Consider the following 23,561-nt stretch of genomic DNA (forward strand, 5'->3'; position numbering starts at 1 on the left):
GATTACCTTACATGAATCTGCTTTAATAGGAAGTAGCTGCCTTAGAAATTTTAAGTAATTAGTGTAAGGAGTCTGATAGTTTGAATCAAATACAGCACGACTAAAAATAACAAAAGTTGATATGCAGAAAAATTGAAGGGGAGTGAAAACTTACAGCCAGCAAAGCAATTCAGTATTAGCTCAAGATAAATTAACTGAAATGCCTTTAAGAGACACCATGTGCAGGTGCATCCACACATCTTCCAAGGATTTTGAAAATTTTCCCATTGATGGATTAATTAATCGTGGCAGAGAAAATATTTTTCCAGTATTTCAAACAAAATCCTTGCAAAATGAGTATTATTCTTTGGCACACTTTTATTTTTCCAGAAACTAAAGATGCAAGTGTCTTTCCTTGGATGTGGAGAAACATTAAATTATGTTCTATAATATTTTACTACAGTTCAAACAAATCTTAAATGTGTCAGAATAATACAGGTTAAAGGGCTTCAAACCCACATATGTAAACTCATTAAAGACTAGGAATTGTATAGTTCTTGCAAAGAGCCCTTAATTAAGAATTCTGCCAAAATAAGTGCTTGATCTCTTATAAACCAGATACAGCTGGTACCTTGAGCTTCAGAGAGTCTGTATCATAAGGACTTGGAGTAAAATCAGTGTGAACCCTGGCTCTCCCACAAAAAGGTCCTCTGTAAGGAGGCTCTTCATCATCACCATCTTCTGATTTCACACTCTCCCTGTTGCTGGTTGAAGAATCTGTTGTACTCACTGTCTGACCACCTGTGAGAGAGACATGTGGGTCTTTCTACAAAACGTGGTAATCAAAGTGAAAAGGTCCTCAAATACTGCTATTTCCTATATACACGTGGTTAGAGAGTTGGATAATTCACTTTGCACTCCTGTTTTCACAAATTCAGCTCCTCAATATTTAACTACAGTCTCATCTATAGTACCTCACAGGAGATGTTACCTCTGTGGGAAGTTCTGCCCACAAAAAAAGCATAGTGGTGTGAAGAAAATAAGCTCTGAATCCTGCATGAGGGTTCCAGAATTGCCCTTGTGTCCAGAAATCTAGGTTTATGGCAATTCTTTGTATTGGTATTATCAAAAAACATCACTGCAAAAGTCCATCTGATTTTCAGAACACTTTCAGTTATTTAAAAATGGAGCTTTCTCTTCAGTTTTTTTCCCTGGTATGTTCTTGGTTTCTATTGGTCAATAAATAATAGAGAAGCCAATTCACACTGTCTGTGTCCCACTCAAACTCTCATTTGTGTAGAGACAATCTTAACCACAGAGGTTTTAAATAATACTCCTGTAACTAGTTAATGAGGGAACCTCAAGGTCTTTCTGAAGGGGAGGGGGTTACAAAGCTCATCAGGAACGTCCATGAGAAATCTAGTGTAAAGATGATCCTGTTTATTACGGGTCAAGGATTGCAATTATCACTTTGATCATTTGTATTATAATAGTAGGATGCAGCAGACCCAGATAGAAAGCAGGATTTCACATTTTCAGGGCTCTGGATCAACACAAACCAAAAACAATCATCAAAGTTTACCGTTTTTTGCAAACCCTCACTGACCTACCAGCCTCTCTACTTTTCAACTACTGCATCTGCTTTGACTTTCTCTGATTTCGATTACTGTGGAGGTATCTGCTCCTTGAAGCTACAGACATTGAGCAACGCAGTTACAACTGAACTTACTCATTGAGCTCTGACCGCTTAAGGAACTCCTCAGGCTCTCTACTGAGCCACCGGCTTTCAGCTTGGGTTTGTCCAGGGAGTCAGTGTCTGGCGGTGGTGACTGTGGTGAACCTGGCATCACCCCAGGGCTGGACTCCTGAAAGAGATTGAACCATTTCAGTTTGATAAATGAACCTACTCAAGACAGGAGCTGCTCATTCATCTCCAAAGGAAAGAGATTCTGCTTCCCTGCTCTTTACCAGACAGGACAAAACCTTCTGTGCTTATTTAGCTGTACTCTAGCTCTGGCAGAAACTCCACTTTATCAGGCATGATAGCATGGACAGAAGGTACCAGTCCTGTCTGAAAAACTCAGCATTGTAAATAGAAAGAAGCATTACAAAACCCTCCCAAGTCAAATGTTTTAATGACATGTGATGTCTTTGCCAGCAGTACCTGCCAAGTAGCTAACATCATATTCAGCTTTCTGAGTAAGGATTATGTACAAGGATGAATATAAACAATCAGACAATGCAAGTGAGGCACACAGCAATGTACTATTTTTTTTCAATAGATTATTGATATCTTTGTTAATTTACCTTGAAAAAAATTAACCAGAAAATGCAGCCTGTGCATAGGATAAATATCAACATAAAGACATAAATGCAAAAAGTTTGAAAACAAAAGAACTGCAGCTTGCATACAACAATTTTTGTAAATATATGTTGTCAGAAAACTTTCAGAGGAAAGCTATTATTTGCATGATGTAGAATCATCAGGAAAAAAAAATCATCCCAGCATATGACTTCAGAGGTCAAGTCAATCTTGGAGAGAGCTAGAGAGCTGAGATATTGCTAACTCACTGCAAGCAGACTTCTCAGAGTATTCCTTTTTTTAGACACAATTTCCAGAAGTGCACTGTGAGTCAGTCAATGTCAAAGTATCTTCATATCACTATCAGATCATGTTAGGCCTTAAAATGGTTTTAATTGTAAACTGAAATTAAATAACCATAACTGTGGCACTGCCCATGGTTATTAATAAACATGGCCTATAGTCTCTACAGAAAAGGGATTCTAATGTTGCAAAGCATTGCATAAAACCAGTCACGTTTCTGCCTCTCTCAGCTGTCTCCAGATTCTGCAGTTTGGGGTTGTTATTTTGGATAGCATGAACTGCTCCTGTGACGGGCACCAGCGCTTTGCATCATTACCAAAAGGCTGATCTGGTGGGGTGTGACTCCCTTTCCGTTTCCCTCCTTGCCTGCAAGCACCCCCGGGGATCCAGCGGCCGGTAGGAGGCCACTTGGGGGCAATGTCAGGCAGAGAACGCTGCTTTCCCAGCCGCGTGCTAAGCTGTGGTTCACACATTCCCAGTGGCAAGGGTAGTTTTAAACAAATGCTGAAGAATGTTTGATATGCCAAGGCAAGGAACCTAAAGCATACCAAAAAGATACGGATTTGTTTCTAGGCCACTAAATTTCAAAGCAAGATTTACAACTCACGTACTTCAGGTTAGCATTTAAGAATAAAAAATTCTGTAAAGAACAATAGGAAAACCTTTTGTGGGGTGCCCTTCCGACTACATCATGCATCTGTTTTAATGGGCTGCTGCAGAGGGCAAGCTATGAAGGAGAAAATATCTGTAGTAGCAGAGAGGAGTCATGTGTGAAGTTATGCGGGGAATTTTAACTGAAGTGTGAATTGTAGATTAAATATATTACTGTGACCCTGTGTCACTGACTGGTTCCCTTAAATAACGATGATAGATAAAGAAATGGAAATAGAGGGTGAGATGTGTAATGCCATCAACGACAGGCTTCTGCTGATGAGCTACTTGAATGGAAATCTGAAAATGTATTTTCATGGCTTGACATCCATGGGGAGCCATTTCACAGTGAGGGATTAAAAAGAACATAGAAAAAGCTGCATCTCATAGTCTTGTTAGAAAATTCTTCAGGGATGCTTTGAAGCAATATTATCACCTCTAGACTATTAAGTGGATTCCACTGCAGACCTTACATACCTGCTCAGAGAGAGAGCTACTATATTTTTTAGACATCCTTTTCTTCATGGTTTCTTTCACAGACTTCACTTTTTTTCCTAGAGATATACGGGACGCAGAGGGTGATTTGATCACTTCTTTATAAACAAAGTCTCCTTCTTTGCCCTGCAAAATAAAACAGGATTTAAGCCTGTAAAATAAAAGAGCCTTTTTTTTTTGTTTGAATCAGTCAGCAGTCAATGCAGAAGTATCCAGGCAGACACAGGACAGCAGCATGGTGTCCTTACTCCTAAGGCCTGCTTTGTAACTTTTGCTGCAGGTAATGTGTTGGGCTCTGTTAGGATGCCTTCATCCCTTCAAGTTTTGGGTATCTGGCTCATGTTGGTCACTACCACATACCATTAAACAAGAGTAAAGGTACCTCTGAGATCCTAACCAAATACATCTCGGAGTGTATGTATGTGTGTATATATATATATATATGTATGCCTACATTTGGCTACTGAAATTCACTTTTTATTTTCAAACAGGTATTTTGTTAACTTCTCTTGATGATAGTCTTTTTGTAATTTTACTGTGAATCGTTTATTAAAAAAAAGACCATGCAACAAAAGCTACTAAATCCATCAACCATGGTAGAAAGTTACACTTGCACAGCTATTCTTAGGACACACAACAGGGTACTGCCAAACTAAATTAGATGATCCATATATAGTGGATGACACAGGCCAGCTGCTTTGCACATGCTTAGCCTTAACGCACACATCACCTTAAGACACCTTGCGTTTACTTATGCCATAAGCACACAGAAATAATGAACGCAGATCAGTTGACATTCTGCCAAACTTACTTGTATAACTTAGCCCTTATATTCAGATTGTCCAGGAAACATGTTAACACGGTCTTCTGCTCTACAGTGGGTCAGTAATCACACAGCAGCAAGGCACCTGTATTAGAGGTACTACCAGCATCCTCCATTAGCCAGAGCGTAACAAAAATCACAATGCAAAACAGACCAAAATCTGATTGGCCAAATAGATTGACTCTGAATTGGGTCTCTGGCTTGTTCAATAATTCTTCTGAAGACAATTTAGGTGCATAAGACAGTAAATTCTAAAATAAGTGTAACTGTATTTTACATAAAATATTTTTCCCCTAAATTTATGTATATTTGCTACTTTACTAGTGTTCTCTCAAAAAGTTTCTCTGAAACTCAGATGATACTTTCATTTCTGACAATTCTGTATCTTTTCCATTTCAAATTGTCTTTGATTACGACTCCTTTAGTAATTTCTGGCCGTTTAGCAGAAATTAAAGACATATCTTTGCCTTATCCTTTTGCAAAAAAAAAAATCTCTTCCACTTAACAGACTTAGATGTTTTCAAGAAAAAAAACCTTGATCTGTATACATTATTCTGGTGCACTGTATCTCTTTCACTTGTGATGCTAGTAGGGGAAAACTGTAACATCTAGCTTTCACACTTGCCTGTACCAAAACCAATCTGAACAAAATATGCTGAAGTATCTGTGTTTCAGGATAAACAGTGTAAGTTTGGAAGTCAACTTTTTCACTAAGTTGAAAATGATGAATAAATGTATCAAACATAGTTTTGGCCAACTGAGGGGTAGTTTATGATGTTAAAAAAAAAAAATCAGAAAACCAAAAGCCAACCCCAAAATTCAAGCAGACATAAAAAAATAATGTAAGGCTGACATATAAAATATTTCACAATTTAGATTTGATTTAAATGAACAGAGAAGTTATCAGATTCAATGCTGAAACAGGAAAGAAAAATATATACAGGCAAAAAATATGTTGGCAATTTCATCTGACATAGTGCTCTGGCTCAATTTCTGTTTTGTTGGGTTTGGCCACAGGCTGACCAACAGTAATACTGAGACCAACATGAGTAACATAAAATGGAATTAATTCTCAAGAGAGGTGTTTTGTTTCTCTTTAAACAAAAAAACCTCTGAGATCAATTGCTAGCACCCAGCACAATGGGATCCTGGTCTTAGATACAGTGAGAAAACAAATAATAAATCTCTTACATAACGATCTCCACCAAAATAACTTGCAGATCTTCAGCCAGTGAAAGTTTGTCTCTTCATTCCAAATAATAAATATTTTTACCAAGAAAGTACAGTAATCATATGTTTTGCCTGGGGTGATGTTCTGAGGAAGTCAGACATAGAAATAGTCTGCAGATGTGCCCCTAGATCTGAGCTTTGATCACTTGTTCCTGCCTCTTTACACATATGACATATAAATACGCATACACACAAGGATACGGGTGGGTATATTATTCTCAAAGCTAAGGAAGTTTGAGGTTAACAAAGATACTCAAACTGTTATTACAGACCTAAATTACACTCCAGTCTATTATAACTCCACAGCACATTTCATTTTCTGCTATTTCAAGCCTGCATCTTCTTGTCTTAAACTCACCATCTGGTCAGAACTATTTCCAATATGAAGGGAACGATTTGTCAAGTCAAATCCTCCAAAGCTACAGGTTCTCTGCAAAAGAAAGGATGGGTACAGTTCTATCACAGTGATTGGCTTACTCAAAACAGCTGTGATTTGGAGAACACCAGTAAAACACAAACATCTGCAAAAATGGAAGTGAGCAAACAAACAAAAGGATGGGAGATCATAAACAAAAAAATCCCTTATAAAGCAATTTGAGTAATTTGTCTTTTCCTTTGCCTAAGGTCTGCTGCTGTTGAGTCATCTATTGCCTAGTCTTCTTTTAAAAAGCAAAAAGACTTTTTGATCTGATGAAAATGTTTATCTTACGCATCAAGTTTTCCAGGGTGCTGACAATTTCACCTCTGCAATCCCCAATATGCCTTCATAAATAACTTCAGAGTAGCACTGAAACAGACAACCACCAATCTTTTAAAACACTGAGTAACCTATCTTCTGGGAATAGCTGCAAAGACTCCATTTCCACTGAGATACAGGGAAATGATAGAGGTCTTTCGATTAAGAGAAGGGAAAAACCAGGCCAGCTCTCCATAAGCATTGTGTCCCCAGAGATTCAGAAAGCCCTGATTCCAGATTAGCTATTTACCATCCCGCCTCTGGTGATAGGTGGCAGCTCTGCTGCCTCTGGGAGAAAGTGCACTATATTTACAGTGCCACAATCACCTAGTCAAGTGCCTCAGTTTTGGCTGAATGCATAGACACAGTTTATCATAATCATCCTGAATAAAGAAAGAAAATCAGCACCATGACATTGCTTCCCTCCCAGGAGCAGAGGGCAACCAAACTCAGTACAGTTGCATTTCCCTAGCCAACCATTGTTTAACTGTGGCGATGAGTCTCTGCTAAAGCTTTGCTATCACTTGAGAAAAGACCACACACTTAGGGGGCTCAGAGAGCTTTGCTTTGCAATTCAGAAGGTAAACCCTTCGACTTTTTATTTGGCCACTGAACAACCAGCTGCACAGTGCTCAAACACCTGGCCCTGCCAAAAGTCTCACAGGGCAGTCCAGGGGAACAGAAGCATGGCAGTTGGGCTCTGAGTGTGGAATGTGAGACGGGCAGATGTCCATTTTAAGAATTCTCTTCGCAGTTAGAGCTGGGACAAACAGGAGGCAGAAAATCAACCACTTGCAAACCGTAAGTTCTTAGGGTCTTAACTACCCAACAGAGTAACTTCAAAGACACCTTAAGACTCCCAGAAGCATTAGATCAGACCTACAAAGGACTACTAATCAGTATCATGAATGTGTACTTGGGAGTCAGTGAAGACCACCTGAGAACTACCAGTCTGTTTCAACATTCTATTAGGAAGAAGGAAACTCTTTAAACTATGACACTTAATAAATAACTATATCAATTAGTTCTATTAAAGTAAATATTCTTCCTGCCTTGTTCTCTGCTAATCAGCATACATGTATTATAAGCTTTAAAAAAGTTTTCTTTTCTAGCTTTTATATTGGCTGCTGTGTACCTACAATGTTTGGATGACAGTTTTTGTACTGACCACAACCCCTCTAGAACTCAAAGCCAGCTTTGTCTAGGCCTCACACACATTAAAAAGAGTGCTGTGATGGAGAATTTTTTCAAGTGTTTTTTTTTCCCAGAAGGCAATGTGACTATGGCTTAGCTTTTAAAAATTGTTTTCAGAAAGCATTTGAGACCAACCACAAGTAATAAGAACAGTTTTTAACACACAGCACATTTAGCTATGAGTAATGTTGTCCTTCTGTGAAGAGTCCATTCTAACTAATCCTGCAGTACATGGTAAAGCCAGCCACGAAGAGATGACATCTGGAACTGCTCTGAAAAAACTTGTCTGTCAAACCAGCTCCTCTTAAAGCAGTCTTCCCAGAAAGCAAAATGTCAGTTGGTTAAAAGCTTCTGAATGAATGTACCATCTTAACAATGCTTATTGTTGCATTATGGACCTTCCCATATATTTAACATCTGACTTCATATTCCAGTAGTGCAATCTGGCAATAGCATACCAAACAAAAGGTCTGCGGGAGCAGAGAGGGATATTCCATGGAATGGCCATGCAATCAAAAGTATTATCATTTTGGGAGAAAAGAAAAACTGCTGTGATTTGAAATTTTCATGCATGTCCAGGTCACCAAAATGAATACAAATGACAAATATGAATGGCAAGGCAAGACAGAGTGACCAATTCCACTGAAAACATCGGCATTACAATTTCCCTGAGGTTGCAGCAAACGTTGTTTCTATGAAGAAGGAGTGGCACTAGTTGAAGTTAGCCCTTTTTTTGTGATTTCAGGAAGAAGTGTGTTGAAAAAGTTAGTAAGAGGAGCATGTCTCCACTCTTTATCCCATTCAAAGGCTGGAGGAACAGGTTCTCAACAACAAAACGTTATCTATTTCTTCTATGTTCGTATCTTTGTGAATAGCAAAAGATGGTTTCCATAATTAAATTACCATTGCAAGACTACTTTAAGAAAACCTGGAAAGTTTGTTTCTGTCATCTACATTTACAGAGACAGTTTTAGAGGGTATTTTTACTCATGGGGCATCTCCAACACATATGCTTTTTTGCCTGAAATACTCCTGCTATTTATCCAACAGAAGGACAAAAAAGGTTTGTCTTATCATTGTGTGTATATATATATATATATATATATGGGAAAATAATGAAAAAAGCCCCAGTGTCCTGTGAGTGGCAGGGCAAGCAGTCAATGCAGAAGAAATTGTGAAGCTGCCAAGAATGTTCATAGTATTGGGTAGAAAAAACCCTATCTTTTTTGTGTTCAGAGAGCAAAAAAGTGAACCATAAAGGCTTGGTCACCTCCTACAGGTTATTCAAGGAGACCAAGGTTGTGACTTATATGGAGAAGACCTTACACCCGAGGAAATTAAGCAGGATACCTCTTAAAATAAAATCTACAGTTCAAGAGGAAAAGTTATTTCTGCTGTATTGTTCACTGCAGTATGTTGCTTAGTACTGTGGGTGACTGCTGCTTCCATCCACTGAAGTAGGGAACATGTGTCTACGTTGTCAACTACACAACAGATTAGCTGGCTCTGCTTTGGAGATCTTGGAAACTATAAAGGCAAGTTCCTAGGAAAGTCAGCATCATGGTTAAGGGAACTGTCAAAGCTGAGTCATATAATCAGGAAGCAGCTTTGGATCTCTCTGGAGCGCTCAAATCACTTTATTTCCTATTGTACAGCACAATTTTCTTTTTTGACCATCCCTAGCTCCCTTTCCACTATGCTCTGAGGGAAGCTGACACCTTCACCCCATGCTAGAAAGCAGCATTAGTGGCCAAGGATAGAGCAGAAGGGGCACTTCTGGTGGTGGTGAGCAGCAAGCAGGAGAGCAGTGTCCACATAATGTAAAACACCCCATGTTTCTGCAGCTTCGTGGGAAACAGGCAATACAGAGTTGGGTGGGTGAACTGATGTGATGCAAATTGAGAGGAGGAAGGCCAATGAGAGGCAATCACAGCAGAAGAGAAAGAGAGCACAGTTGACTAAGGATGCTCTAATCCTCTGAAAATTTTGTTCAATTCTTGGTATCCTTTTAAGCAAATACTGATTCCCAAAGCATCACAAAGAACATGTTTATAGCATCTCAAAGCTCCTCTGTTCACCAGTGACCTTGATTTCTGCACTAGGTGACTTTAAAAAGCACCATTTTGTCATATTTCTCCTCTCTCACCGAGTTATTTTGCGTACATAGAAACTGCAGACTTGATAAAACTCCTCTCTGATGGAATTGTATCAAACTCTTCCCTTACAGCTGAATTGAATGGAATGGAAAGCAGAAGCACTGATTTCTAGTTCAAGGTATAAGGCAGAAAGCGTTTACTGCAACCTCACAGAAACTGGAAGACTGCCTTCATGGGAACTCTTTGACTCACAGACTTTTGGTGTATTCTCAAGAGAACCCTTTTAGTACAACGATCCACTGTGGCAGCCCACTTCCTCTTGGCCTCCTCATCCTCCTCCAGCAGGCATCTCCTCAGGTCCTGCTTGTCAGCCTTGCTCAGGGTCCTGTCAGTAACGGGCCGCACCAGCTGAGAGAGGTTGAGGTGACTGTACAGGCTTCTCTCCACCACATAGGTAATATTGAACTCGCTGACAGAGGTGCGCCCTCGTAGCCTTCTGTTTGGGAAGCCACAACCTCCACCCCCTTTTGTTTTGTGCCGCAGTAATTGTAGGTCACAAGTTGCAGGGTATGCTCCTTTCCTAGCAGGGCGCTGGCAAAGAAAAGCTCTGGAACAGGAATAGTTAGTATCCATTTTCTTCAATCGGATCTGCTTCCTTACACTCTGAATCTCCTCCAGGGACACCAGAAGATGGTGCTTGTGCCTGTTGCTGTCATAAAAGCAAATGCTTTCTGTACTTACCCCATGGCTCAGTGAGCCGAGGCTCTTCTTCATTTCCCCATCTGTCAAGGAGCGGCAAACTTTCTGGGTCTTCTCCTCTTCTGGGTAAGAGAAAAATGTTCCCAGTTTCTTGTGAGGCTTGATAAGGCCACGGCTATCTGTTTTGCTGAAGGTCTTCACCAGCTTCCGGTTAGCTCCCCATATATCAAGACTGCTGGATGAGGGAGAAGTAGTGAGTGAGTCTGAGTCGTCCTCTGGCTGCTTTTCACAGGAGCCATCAAAATAGAATTGCTTCTTGTGAACTCCAGAGTAAAGTGCTGATCTGTCATCCAGTATAGGAGAGTTGTCAAGTGAGTGCTCTTCCACACCTACAGGGGACAAAAGGAGTACGCCTGTCACCATTCAGAATTCTCCAAGGTGTTTCTCTGTAGAGCCTTACTGTTATTTATTTAAGATACCACTCACTTCAGTTGGAATAAAACTCTCCCTGATACAAGCAGCCCAGAAAGCATTTACAAGTGGATAAATCTGAAGCAGATCCTTCCATTTGTGAAATGAGAGTTTTGGGATGAGTTAACAGCAGACAGAGTGTTAGTCAAATCATTGTCATTGTAATTTTCTCTCTTTAATCTGTGGCTAAGTAAGACCACAGATGCTCTCACTAAGAACATCTTAAAAGCTGAAGCTGGGATCCATTTCTTATGTTGTCCTTCTGATACTTGCATATGATGCTCAGCTCTAGTGAGATTACAATAGATTAGAACTATTGTGCAGGTATTAAAAAACAACTGTCTTTCAGGTCCACTTTCACAATACCCAGTGCTGCTGCAGAAAGCAGTATTTTTTTCAGAAAGTTATGGAGGTGAGCTCCTGGATGAAATTAAGGTTTTTGATTTTAATGGGGGAAGAGGCACCAATTTTAATCACATAGAACTGGCTTAAAACGCATGCAAACAAAAAGAACCTGGTCAAATAGAAGGTGTGCCAATTTCGACAGTGTCCTGGTAATGACAGAAATACTTCCTTTTCACCAAATGTATATTCACAGAAAGGGAAGAAGACTTTTTGCCATGCAAGTTACTGGATATGGGCAAACAGTCAGGCCTCCTTCTCAGAGCACAGAGAAGGGAATAAAGGACCTGAAATTCCTCTTAAAATGTAAGAAAATTTTATCTGGTGCAGCAAAGTATAGGCTCAGGTATTAGATGCAGTAACAAGGACAGAGTCAAACAAGAGTTTACATCCTCCTCAGTCCTGCCTCACAAATTTCATATTATTCATAGTTATGCATCAGACACACACAAAGATATGTGTTTGTATTTATTCTTTTCCAAAATAATTTTTTGCTTGACTGAACTTTCCCTTCATCTTTGATTACTTCCACAGTCTTGCAGCAGAGCAAAATTTGAACTATTACTAAAACACCTATGATTTCCTAAACTCAAAACGGGACAAATTTCAATATGAAAGAATAATAGCTGCTGTGTACAAGCTTCTTGTCTCACCTTCAGTTCAGTGTTGGCAAAACACGTTTGATATGTTATTGCTGAAACCTAAGATGCTGTTTTACAGCATCAAGACAAAACTCAGTGTTGCCGATGAAGGGACAGTGGATCACATCTCACACACAACTTTCACTCTTGAGAACTTTTCTGAGGTAGGTCTCTAGACTAGAGATCAGACTGTCCAACTTGCTCTTATTTCCCTCTGCCTCTCAATTTAAACAGAAAACAGACATTCCTCTGGGACTCAGTATGTGCTGATAAACAATTTTAGTCCACTGAGTAAATATGTTTTTAAACAACTTGTAAAATATGCATGGTGTATCAACACTGCAACAGATGTTATTTGGAGTGAATCCATGACACAAAGCCATAACAACACAGATGTAGATGTGATTTAGTTTTAAATGCTATATAAAAATGGTGCCCAGGAATTAGGAACCTTCAGTTATTTAGCTCTCTAGGAGCACACTAACCCAAAATACACACAGACGCAGTTACTGGCACATTCTAGTGACCATCCAGATGTATATTTAGTGTGATAATAGAGTTGATAGTAGAAATGTGGGAGAAGAATCTAAGACTAGTATATTTTCTTTAAAAACTATAGGAATGTAAAATTTGGAAAAGTTGTTCTTTGTGAAGAAAGTTTTGAAGATTAGTAAGAATCTTTCTACTGGGGAACTGAATGTCAGTTTTCAAACCAAGCTTACTCTCACATTTTGTTAAAGGCTGTTGAACACTGCTGAATTTATTGCAGTTTTACTGATTTACTCCATCAAATTTCACAGCCAGCTCCTCAAACCCCTAGCTATCTAGAATTTCACATTACTTCACATTTGTAACACAGATGCAAGTAACAGCAACAAGCAGCTCAAGAACTGGTCCAGTCAATCACAGATAACTTGGAAGGCCAGACAGCAATCCCCAAATCTGACCACAGTATTTTTTTGTGATCTTGCACAGCCCTCTGACATATCCAAATGGGAATATAGAACTACATTATGAGATATGGTGATGGACAACATTTATAAGCATTTCATTTGCCACATGAAAACTTGAGTGTGGGGAGAATTGACTGAAAGAAAAGTCATAGATAGACTCCTAATGTAGCCTTGGCTACTTAATGGCCTTCTGCTTGTGTAGAAGTTATGCAGAAGCTATCCACTTTGTTATTTAGGAATAACTGGTTTCAATACTGTTTCCCAAGAGCCAATATATAAAGGAATTCCAGAGTGATAAAAAAGGGCAAAGTCTTAGCTATAGATAATTTACTCAGAACAGTCTGGAGTTAAAAGAGAAGACAGGCAAGAGATGGAGAAAGAAGGATGAAGAGCATACTTTTCTGGAGACAACTGTAATTCAGTTAGTTTTTCTTTGAGGTGCAGGGGTGGAAAACAGTGGGGGGAAAAAAGCAATCTGGAAGGAACTGGGACACTTGAGTGAAAAACTGAAGGAGAAAAGGAAATAAGGAGGTGAAGTGCTGTAAGAGGGAATACAGAGCAAAAAAGACAATTAACATGCTGAAGAGAAAGGCTGTTCAAATTGTAAGAAGGTGTCTGCACACCCAGCGGTCCCTGTGATGCTGGCAGCTATTCCCACTCCTGGAGCCTCTGGCAGATTGCTCCCTGCAGCTTCCCGCAGGCCCATAGGGAGGGAGGGGGGTGTGATAGGTCCCCTCCCCAGAGCAGGGGAGAAATAACCCTGTTCTCATTGCACTTTCTCATAAATCATGTTTTTGCTTCCAAGATAAGCCAGCTTATGTTTGTCCTATGAGGTGGTAACACCTTTTCAGATCAAGACAGTTGTCCAGTCCAGAGATCTAGACTGGCTGTGCCTTTCACGCCAGCCAGTAACACCATCACCATGCAGGAGAGAGATAGGCAAGGTCATAAATCTGCTAACAGTTTCCTGACAAATACCCACAGATGCACACATTCTCCTTCAAGACACTAGGAAGGAATCACAATACAGCTCAGGACACTGCAAAGCTGAGGGGAATCTGCACACAATCCTGGGAAGGCCACTAGAATAGAGATGTGCTCACAATCCCTGTGAGGACTCAAGATGGGTTGTGCAGAGGCTCCTGTGGCTCAGGCTCTGTTAATCTGAATGCTCACACATGGATACAGGTCATTCAGAGTTAATTCTGTGGCATGGCTTCCCAGGAGCTTAATTCTGTTTCCTGTTTCTCCACCCTCCTCCTCCTCCTCCTCCCTTCTCTCCCCCTCTTTCTTGGCAGCAGGGCTTATTCAGCAGCCAAACTGCAAGCAGGCTGCCCTAGAAGTAGGAGTTAATATTACACGAGGCAGTTGCTATCCCACAAGAATGTCGATAGAGTTTCTGTACTTTTGCCACTGGATGATGCCATGTAGTGTTAACTGTACCACCAGCAAGCCACTACCCTCCCAAAACTAGCTTCACCTGTGTGCTGTTCAAGGCCTCGGAGAAGGGGGAAACACTGTGGCAGCTCTGCTTACCTCCTTGCTGAGCCTGTGAGGCACCCAGCTGGGATTGGTCCTACTATCATTCCCTCCCCAGTATAAGGCATAAAACATAAACCAAGTTCTAATCTCTTAATGAAAGACTCTCCAGTGCTGCTCTGGGAATACCAGGAGATCAGCAGTAACCACATCGCAGCCTGTCCCTTTCATCCTTCCACAGCCTCAAAATGCAATTATTTGGGTAAGGCATGCACCATAGACGAGGCAGTTTTTCCTACCATCCCTTAGGAACATTCCACCCCCACTTCCCCAGCCCTTCGCTTTCTCAGCAGAAACGTATTCACACATGCAATTTTAACCATATGCACATTGCTTTTTACCTTCTGTGCTGGGTTTTTTCATTTCTTCCACTCTTATGAGTTTCTTCCTGACTCTTCGAGTAGAATTCACCAGCTTGTGCAACCTCTTAAACTTCACTGACTCCTCTGTTTCATCATCAGATTGTTCTCTTGACTGGCAAAGAAACAAAGGGAATATTAATAAAGTAGTAGTTCCATGGCTTGCTCCTTCAAGTTAAGTTAACCCAGTTCATCTGCTGCACTGTGTCAATGCAGCACTGTAAACTGGTGTTGTATTTTCAGCTCGGACAGAAGCAATTAAGTTGCTGATTTTTTTTCTTTGTTTTATTTTCTTTTTCTGAAAGCATGACATACCATTTTGATTTCTAAATCTGTGCAACGTAAGATCCTAGGCAGTGAAATGCATTCCTGCCCTTGTCTTTCTTCCCATGCATTGTGTAATAACTACTTCCACGTCCTCTCTTAGTACGTTTCAGGCAGGGCTCTTTCCCAGGGCTCTTCTTACCATACCAGTTATGCTTCTGCGGTTTGGGTCAGTCACTGGTCTGTCTGGCATCTCAGAACTTGCTGTTTAAACCTGGTTATAAACAGCCACTCCAAACTGCAGCTCTGTTATTGACGACTTCTCTTTTTCTTCCCCCTCGTCTTCCCAGAAAATCAAAACCAGCAGCACAAGAAAGGGATGGAAAGGAAAAGGAAGGAGGAGACCTCATCTGCCTCGCTCACGAACTGCCACAGCTACAAAATATTCCTTTCCTCCTCCCTGCTCCCTACACTCCTCCTGAAGGCTCTCGAGGCTGGAATTAAGAGGGACACAGCATTCCTCCAGCACTGACCAAGGGAAAACTCTGACCTTTTCAGATATACAGTGCAATCCATATTCCCCAGCATCCCGTTTTGTTTTGCATCTGATCCAGTATGCTGAGTTCCAGCTGTTTTCCCTCAAGTATCAAACATTACAGAGACAAAAAAAAATTCCCGTCTCTCCAGCAGCAGTGACACAACAAGCTGAAACAATCCATTCCTTGTGAAGGAGAAGATGACTTCGATTTTCAAGCCAGATCCAACGTTCAGTGTGCTACTTCCTCTGTTTTAATCAGTTCAGAATGTGGAATGTGGGGGGAAGGGGAAGGGGAAGGGGAAGGGGAAGGGGAAGGGGAAGGGGAAGGGGAAGGGGAAGGGGAAGGGGAAGGGGAAGGGGAAGGGGAAGGGGAAGGGGAAGGGGAGTTGTGTTTTTATCCATGGTCCCAGACAATTTGCTGCATTCTTAATGGACAGCTCTAAAAATCCTCAATCAACTTTCTGTGAACATAACTATATGGATTTCCACAGTGTGCTCACCTTATTTTCTCCTTGCCCTTAATAAACTTTGAAAAAAAAAAATCCCTAGTGACTGCAAGCCAAACAAAAAAAAAAGCCACTCTTTCCTTTTCCCCAGCAGAAACGCTGTTTTCTTATCCAGAGGGTGAATATAAGATAGCCCAAATATAAAAAAGCTTTCTGCTTTTCTAATACACTTTTAATATCAGGATGCGGTAATAACGGTAGATGCCATGGGGCAGGACATGAATTAGCAATTGCATGGATACACTTTAAAGGGAGCAAACAGTGCCTGAAGGAGCTGGGGCAGCTATGAAAGCCTGCCTCACAGGCATACACTTCACAAGGCCAGCAGAAACACACCAGAGCAAACTTCATCCACTTTCTGCAAGGGCACTATCAATTACTAGTTTCCTGGTAAACTTCATCTTACTCCAAAACAAGAAGGAATACCAAATGTACAACATATGGAATTACCATTCTGTTATCCAAGAGCCACAAGAATGCAGTTCTTATGGGTACACGCTGGCTAGGTAATTAATAACCTTCCTTCAGGAAAAAAACAGACTGTAAAGAGGAGTAACAGACTTCTTTATATCAAGATAAATTAAGCAGCAAGATGAGCATTAATTCAGAGATTATGGCTGGGATAACTTAGTGACATGTCAGCAAGACAGACATATTTAGATAAGATGATGGATAGATTATTGACCTTATCAAGAAGTTTAGTCAAGATGCCATTCTTAGGCCATTAAGTGCATTCTGGCAAGCAACCACCATGCATATTCTGCAGTTGAGATATTTTAAATGTAGTTACTCTAAGTTGTTGCTTTCCATCATTATTTTTTGTACACCCTTGGATTGCAATACTACTGTTTGTAAAACTCTGAGCTCTGCAAGACCTAGAGAATGGTCATACCTGGTCCTTTCACCTAGGATTTCATCAAAGAATACAAAACTACTCTTACTTTTGCACTATGTATTGGTATCCAATAAAGAGCAGTCCCCTGCAGGGTTATGAAGACTCAATGACAACAAAAGCTTTTACAGTATCTAGCATTTGCATTCACAACTACTACTGCGAAAGCAAGCACCAAAATAGCCTCAGCACAAAGCACCAACATCAAATATGAGTTAGTAGTACATGGAGTCCCCAACACACCTCAGAATAAATGAAGTCTCATTATAATAAAGTGCCGACTGGCTTTCCTTGCTGTTTCAGGACTCCCAGCGCTCTTTGAGATGGGGTCCTCTGCAGGCAGTGACAAACATTTCCTGGAGTTGATGCTCAGACAAAACAGGCAAGAACAGGCAATAACAACAGGGGCCACTAGAGAATGGATTGACTAATCAAAGTCAGTCTTTCCCCAGTAGCCTATTTCCTATCATAATGCGTAGCATTTGGCATGGAAAAGTGAAGGAAAAGGATGGCTAGTAAGTTTATGCAAAAAGGCCTAAAACATTGGTGACTACCCCAGTGGTGCCACCTAGGAAACATCCTTGTTAGGTAATGCTGATTGTTTGACAACTACACCATTTTGAAAAAACAGGCTACTTTTGATTTTCTTCCTGTTTTTGAAACTGTTTTTTTAAAAAAGGTCTTAAATTATCAGAAGTTTCCATTTTGGCACATGGGAAACAGAGCTTAATTTTCCAGCTCAAGTAATGTTTTCTTTTACAGCTAATGTTAAACAGAAAACAGAAATGTAAAGCATTCAGACCATAACTGACATTTCTGGAAATCACTGAACTCTGATGCTTTGACTTCCCTGACCCACTGTAACCACCCTACTTCCATGGTGACCAAATTGGGTTTTTTGGTGGCTGTCCCTGACTTTAGATGGGAAAAATCATTCCAATCTCCCCAATGTGTGGTGGGCCAGGCAAATGGCTCCTTGACAGCTCTAGCAGCTAGGCCTTGGCACAGGGTTTTGATGCAGCTGGCTGCCAGCCCCTCTCTTGCCCTCTCCCTGCTTAACATGCGCTTCTGTGAGCTGCAGCACTGCAAAAGGGTAGACACAGTCTGTCAAAGACGGAAGGATGCAGCTGCAAGACACTAGGCTTGAGGCTCTCTGGCACAGGAGGAGGACATCCTGCATCCCCCTCTGACAATGCCTCCTGACCCCTGGCATATGGCCGGGTGTCCTGTTAGGCCAAGCCACAGTGTTGTTCAAGTGCTGGTAAAACAGCCAGGCCCCTCCATCTCACTCTGCCCCCACACCACGCTGGAACAGGCCTCTCCCTGTGCTCCAAGGGGAAAACAAATGGATTTGCAGTACTGCAAATAGGAACAACTTCCATCTCTTCCACTCCAAATTTTTCCATCGGAAAGCCCATATGGCTCAACTTTTAATTATTTTGGCTAATGCTGTATGTAGTAATTCTGTGGTGAACGCTTAAGTGTTTCATTTCTGGTTTCCAGGGCAACATTACATCAGATTGCAGACAGCTGGCTCCACAGCCTCAAACCATAACAAATTGGCCAAGGCCAATGCACAAAAATCGCGCTTGCTTTTAAGAGAGCGCAGTGCTCAGCCAGGCTGCCGGGGACCCAGCGAAGCCTACAGGGCCCCTTGGCAGGGCTGGCTGGGTGGAGTCGCTTTTCCCCATGCCGCTTGGAGCAAGTGCATCCCCAACACATCTGCAATGCTCTCACGGTACGGAAACCTGCCAGCTTGGAGAGCTTGGCTGCACAAATGTGCAAAGGACTACAGGGAAACAGGGACTAAATTAACAGCATCTGGAAATATCAAGGACTGCATGCAGAGGACTGCAGCCACCACGTACCACATGGCTGGAAACTGGTGTAGAGGCTAAGGCCCATCCCCACCACCCAGCTCTTCACTGCTAAAAAATGAGACCACAAATCTTGGAGAGATCAATTCCCTTGCCCACCTCTAGCATCAATTCTGTTTGGAAAACTTTTCCTACTCATGCACCATTAAAGGCCACACTTTGCATCATCTTGTATCCCAGATCAAAGTAAAAGGCCTTACATTCAGGAACAAATACAAAATTAGCACATGTACTTTGATATTCAAAGAGCTTGCTACAGCTCTGCTCCTGCTGCCCTCTTTGCTCTCTAGTCCTCTTTTCTCATGTAGGTTCTTTGCTGCTGCTGCCTGCTCTGGAGGCAGGGCACATGTCTTGCTCTGCTGCTCTTTACATACATCCCATTTCACATGCCACAGAAATAACAATCCTAACCTCCCCTTTTGAATTAGTGCTTCACACACATGCACACAGAAAGAATTAACATTTATTAGGGTGCCTGGAATTAATTCACAAGATGCAAACCAGAAATAGTCAGCTTTCAGCAGGGCTTCAGAGTTACAGCAGCAGCCCTTAAAAAATACAAGGTAGGCAAAGCCTTCTAGTTAAGTCATAGCAAAAGTGCTTAAGAAACTCTAGGACAATAGGCAGTTAAACCTATCATAACCGATTAATCTGCTTCAGTTCCATAAACAAAAACACATGTGACTTTTACACGAGCTATGTGAAGCCATTTAGAGAGATGTTAAAATTATAGAATCTGCTTTGTGCCCAGTTCATCCCCAAACTGAAATCTCTAGGAAACTTTCCTTCTAAGAAACAAGGAAATCTCTTAATATCTGATTAAGTCCAAACTGTAATTATTTCCAGCTATCAGACAATTCTTGTCAGTAAAGTGGGGGAAAACCCCCACATTCAGACACACCATATCCCTCAGTCCTGGCTAGCTCACTTCAGAACTACGAGCGCCATCATAAATACAAAGAGATTTTGCTGTTCCCTTTAGGAGATGTGGATACACGTGTCCTTTCTTCTTTCTCTGTAGCAGGCATTATATCCACCAAAACCCCCAACCATTCTAACTTTTTTTTTTTTTTTTTTAAATTGAAGATGCCTGGGTAAAACCAGAGGCAGGAAAATAGAACAGAAAAGAACTTAAAAGCCCAAAGAAAAGAAAAGGAGAACTGAAAAAAACTATGCATGCTGTGCTGTTCCTAAGAATAACCACAAAAGCCTTTTCTTTTTCTCCCTCTCTGAAACAGGAGGCACATCCTTTCCACATCACTCTACATGCTCGGTGACTTACCAGCTTCGGCATTTATAAGCCTAAAGCTCAGTTTTCGAGTAATTCCCCCTGAGTCCTCAACTGCTGTCAGCTTCGTAACCCTAAAATTTAGAAGCAGACCCTTCTTCTTAAGTATTGTATTCGCTCTGAATCCTGCGCACAGAATGCCTCTTCTCTGGAGTTACATTATCAGACACCAAACTGGCTCCAATTCCAGTGCTGAACATGTAAAGAAGAAAAAAGTGTGATGCTGGACTCAATTAGCTGTTTTCTGCTCACTGATTGATTCCCCCAGTTACTCGCTAGCTGCATAACTTGCAAGAAAGGCATAAGTCATCAGCTCTAAGCAAATCTTCTATTCACCACAAGGAAAAAAGGGAGTGTTGTACATGGCAAACAATCCCTGTTTTCACTGACGAAGGATTGCTGACCTCTTGCTGGCCTCCAGTTCCTTAATTACTGTCTATGGAATTTCAGTGAAAGAAAAAAAATACAGAGAATCTCTGCGAAACTAGGACGAAGACTGACCCTCAAACATAACTGCCAGAGTGGGGCCTGTGTCTATAGGAAATATAGCTTAAGCCCTTTACCATCTTTTTTTCGCTTTTACTTTTTTTTTTTTTTTCAAACACACCCCCTGCCCAGAATTCCCCTTTATAAAGGGCTAATTTGACAGAAAAATAAACCTTGTTTAAATGTTTTTTAAAATTAGTAAACTTAGATACTTTTCCCTCCCCTTTCCCCCTTAATTTCAGTGCCATAAAAGAGAACATCACTAAGAACTGGAAAGGCAAATGATGTTCAATTCAGGAAACTCAGACTGGTCTAGAATTTGCCATGTTGTAGCTTTATGAAGCATTGTAGTGTAACTTCCAAATTCTCCTCTTAGGCTGGGCTCAGACTTCCCTTTCTGAAAAAACAGACTCAGAGATACTCAAGTAAAAGAGCACTCCTCTTGTAGTCAACCTTACCTATTCCCAGACTTTGGGACAAACCTAGAATTTGGACAATGCTTCTCAGAGCAGAAGAAAACATGGACCAAAACTTCTAATGACAAGTACTGCTATCCAGTGGTGGAAAGCAGTAGCAAAGGCATACCCCAACAGCACCCTCTTTAAGCCAAGAAAAGATTCTCTTTACTCGGGACTTATCATCAATGGCCCATTAATCTGGATTTGCCTCGGTGAAATCACAGCAGGACTACACATCTACTTCCTTTGATGACTGGCTAATTTTAATGCGCCACCTAGCCAAATATTCTTTTTTGATTTCTCCATCTTTGTACTAGTGACTGCACATAGCCTTTTGACTCCATAGCTGCCATGTAAACAAGATTTACTGGTGTGTTGTAGCTGGGTTCTTACCCTCGAATTACTTTAGCCTCAAAACTCTGATGTAAAACCCTATGGAAAATTCTAAGCTTCAGATAAAACTAGCAGGCGTTCTCCAATTTCAATAACATACCAGCCCACATCAAATGAAACACGACAGTCATTTCCTTGAAATGTATTCCAGATTCCCCTAAAAGTTGAGTGAAACAGTCTAAGTTTGGGGCTTTGTAACTTGAGGTTTTGGGTTTCATTAAGAAAGCCTTGCAAACTGTAATCCTTGCAGAGGTTGTTTACAGAAAAGCATGAAGCTCACATGTGATAAGCTGTATCACATCCTGACATTGCAAATAAAGGCCTCTAAAATTTTAGAGAAAATTAACAAAGGTCATAAATGTTTGTTTGCCACATCACATAACTAACTTCAAGAGCATGAATTGCAAGGTCTGTATAAGTCTAAAACTTAGAACAGAAGTGTCAGCCACCCCAGGTAACCATGTTTGGGTTTGATCTGTGATTACCTACAAGGAAATCAAATGATCATCCAATGGCTACTTCGGTGAAAGATATATTGCACATTACCTGGTGACGACACTGCTTGCTGAAATTACTGGGAAATATCTGTCATAACTGGAGTACAAGAATTTAATTCTCTCAGGAGGTCTGTCTTGATGCTAGAATAGCTGCTTAGGAAAATTCCTAGATGTTAACTGTTTCCAGGTTTTAGTAAAATACTTTTGAGAAGCACACTGCCAATGTTTGCATCTGCAAGCCAGACACATTTCCTCATGGCAAAGCGTTTCTCTCACTGATTAGCAGAATTAATTTTAATGACATTGCAATTGTACTCATGTACCACTTGTCATAGTTACATGTGGCAGAATGAAGCTCTGTATTACATTATTCTGTATCGGTTACAATACAGCATTCCTTTCCAACTGTCCTGCAGACTCCTCTATGCATGGGAAAGAGTCTCTAACAAGGCGTTCTCAGCTGCATCTTGTCTTCTGGCAAGGCTAAGAGGGCCTGGGGAGAATCCTTATTCTTTGCTGTAGGCTCTGCTATTAATGAATGGAGTACACCACTGGCACTGCAAACTAACCTCTCCATGTATTAGAAAACTAAGGGTGCAACAGCAATACATGAAATACAGTAGAATTAATATCAGAGGAAAAAAAGAAGTGTGTAGTAACTTAAATTACATTCTTACAGTATTTTCAAGCAATTAAACTATTAATGTTAGCATTCTAAGTGTGAGGAAGGAAACATGAGCAGCAGGGACAGAAGGCAAGTGGTAACTGACAGGAGTGCAATTAAAATTTTCTGTTGTACCACAAGCAAAGATTATTCAGCCTGGGTCTGCCAAATAGGGCAGTGAAACACATGGCTTTTGAGATTCCCAAGTCTTGATCTAAGCAAGGCTTTGTTGCAATTTAATAGGCTTGGTCTCAGAAAAGATGGGGGCAGGGAAACCACACCATGGATTACAGCATCTCCTGCTGGCTGATGCATGTAGGGAGAATAGGAAAACACCACTGTCCCCACCCCTCTAGCTAATAAGCAGAGAAATTAGACAGCTATCTAAGGGCAAAAAGGCATACAAAGAAGCCAAGTAATGTGTTAGACTTAATATATTAAATTAATTTGCCTTCCCATCTCCCACCCTCCCCAAATACATGACCAAACATTTCGTGGTAAAGGAAATCAGTAGAGCTTGTCTGAATGCAGTCAAAACAGAAGAGATTTTGAAGTCACTTAATTACAGTCACTGCATGCATGTTACTGTAAGCTGTCTTCTCTGAGTCATGACAGCAGGAAGACTTTTCTCAGAGACCTTATGACAGACTTATTACATCCAGTCCTCACATCCACAGGAGAAACTTCTACTGGCAATAAGCAGGAGGTTTTATACTTGGCATACATTTCTGCCAACTACTCAGTACAACCCTGTGGTGACAATGGGCAGGTTGTTAATAGTAAATAATTCTTCAAGAAATGCTATAGTTCTATTCCTAAATAAGT

At 40.9% G+C, this 23,561-nt stretch overlaps 1 protein-coding gene across 2 annotated transcripts in view; it reads right to left on the bottom strand.

Annotated features, from left to right (window-relative positions):
- The window catches only part of LOC128977863 (SAM and SH3 domain-containing protein 1-like), a 574,598-nt gene that overhangs the window by 13,514 nt on the left and 537,523 nt on the right, over positions 1-23,561 (bottom strand). The window contains exons 9-14 of one of the 2 annotated variants that reach the window (XM_054395558.1): positions 14,856-14,988; positions 10,062-10,897; positions 6,142-6,213; positions 3,713-3,856; positions 1,709-1,844; positions 611-780 (exon numbers count right to left, since the gene is read on the bottom strand). In XM_054395558.1, the coding sequence (XP_054251533.1) occupies positions 611-780; positions 1,709-1,844; positions 3,713-3,856; positions 6,142-6,213; positions 10,062-10,897; positions 14,856-14,988 (1,491 nt within the window). Of the gene's footprint in view, positions 1-610; positions 781-1,708; positions 1,845-3,712; positions 3,857-6,141; positions 6,214-10,061; positions 10,898-14,855; positions 14,989-23,561 lie in introns of those variants that run through there. The other variant, XM_054395565.1, reaches the window with a different exon arrangement.

Source organism: Indicator indicator, chromosome 2, assembly GCF_027791375.1.
Source record: "Indicator indicator isolate 239-I01 chromosome 2, UM_Iind_1.1, whole genome shotgun sequence".
NCBI classification, from domain to species: Eukaryota; Metazoa; Chordata; class Aves; order Piciformes; family Indicatoridae; genus Indicator; species Indicator indicator.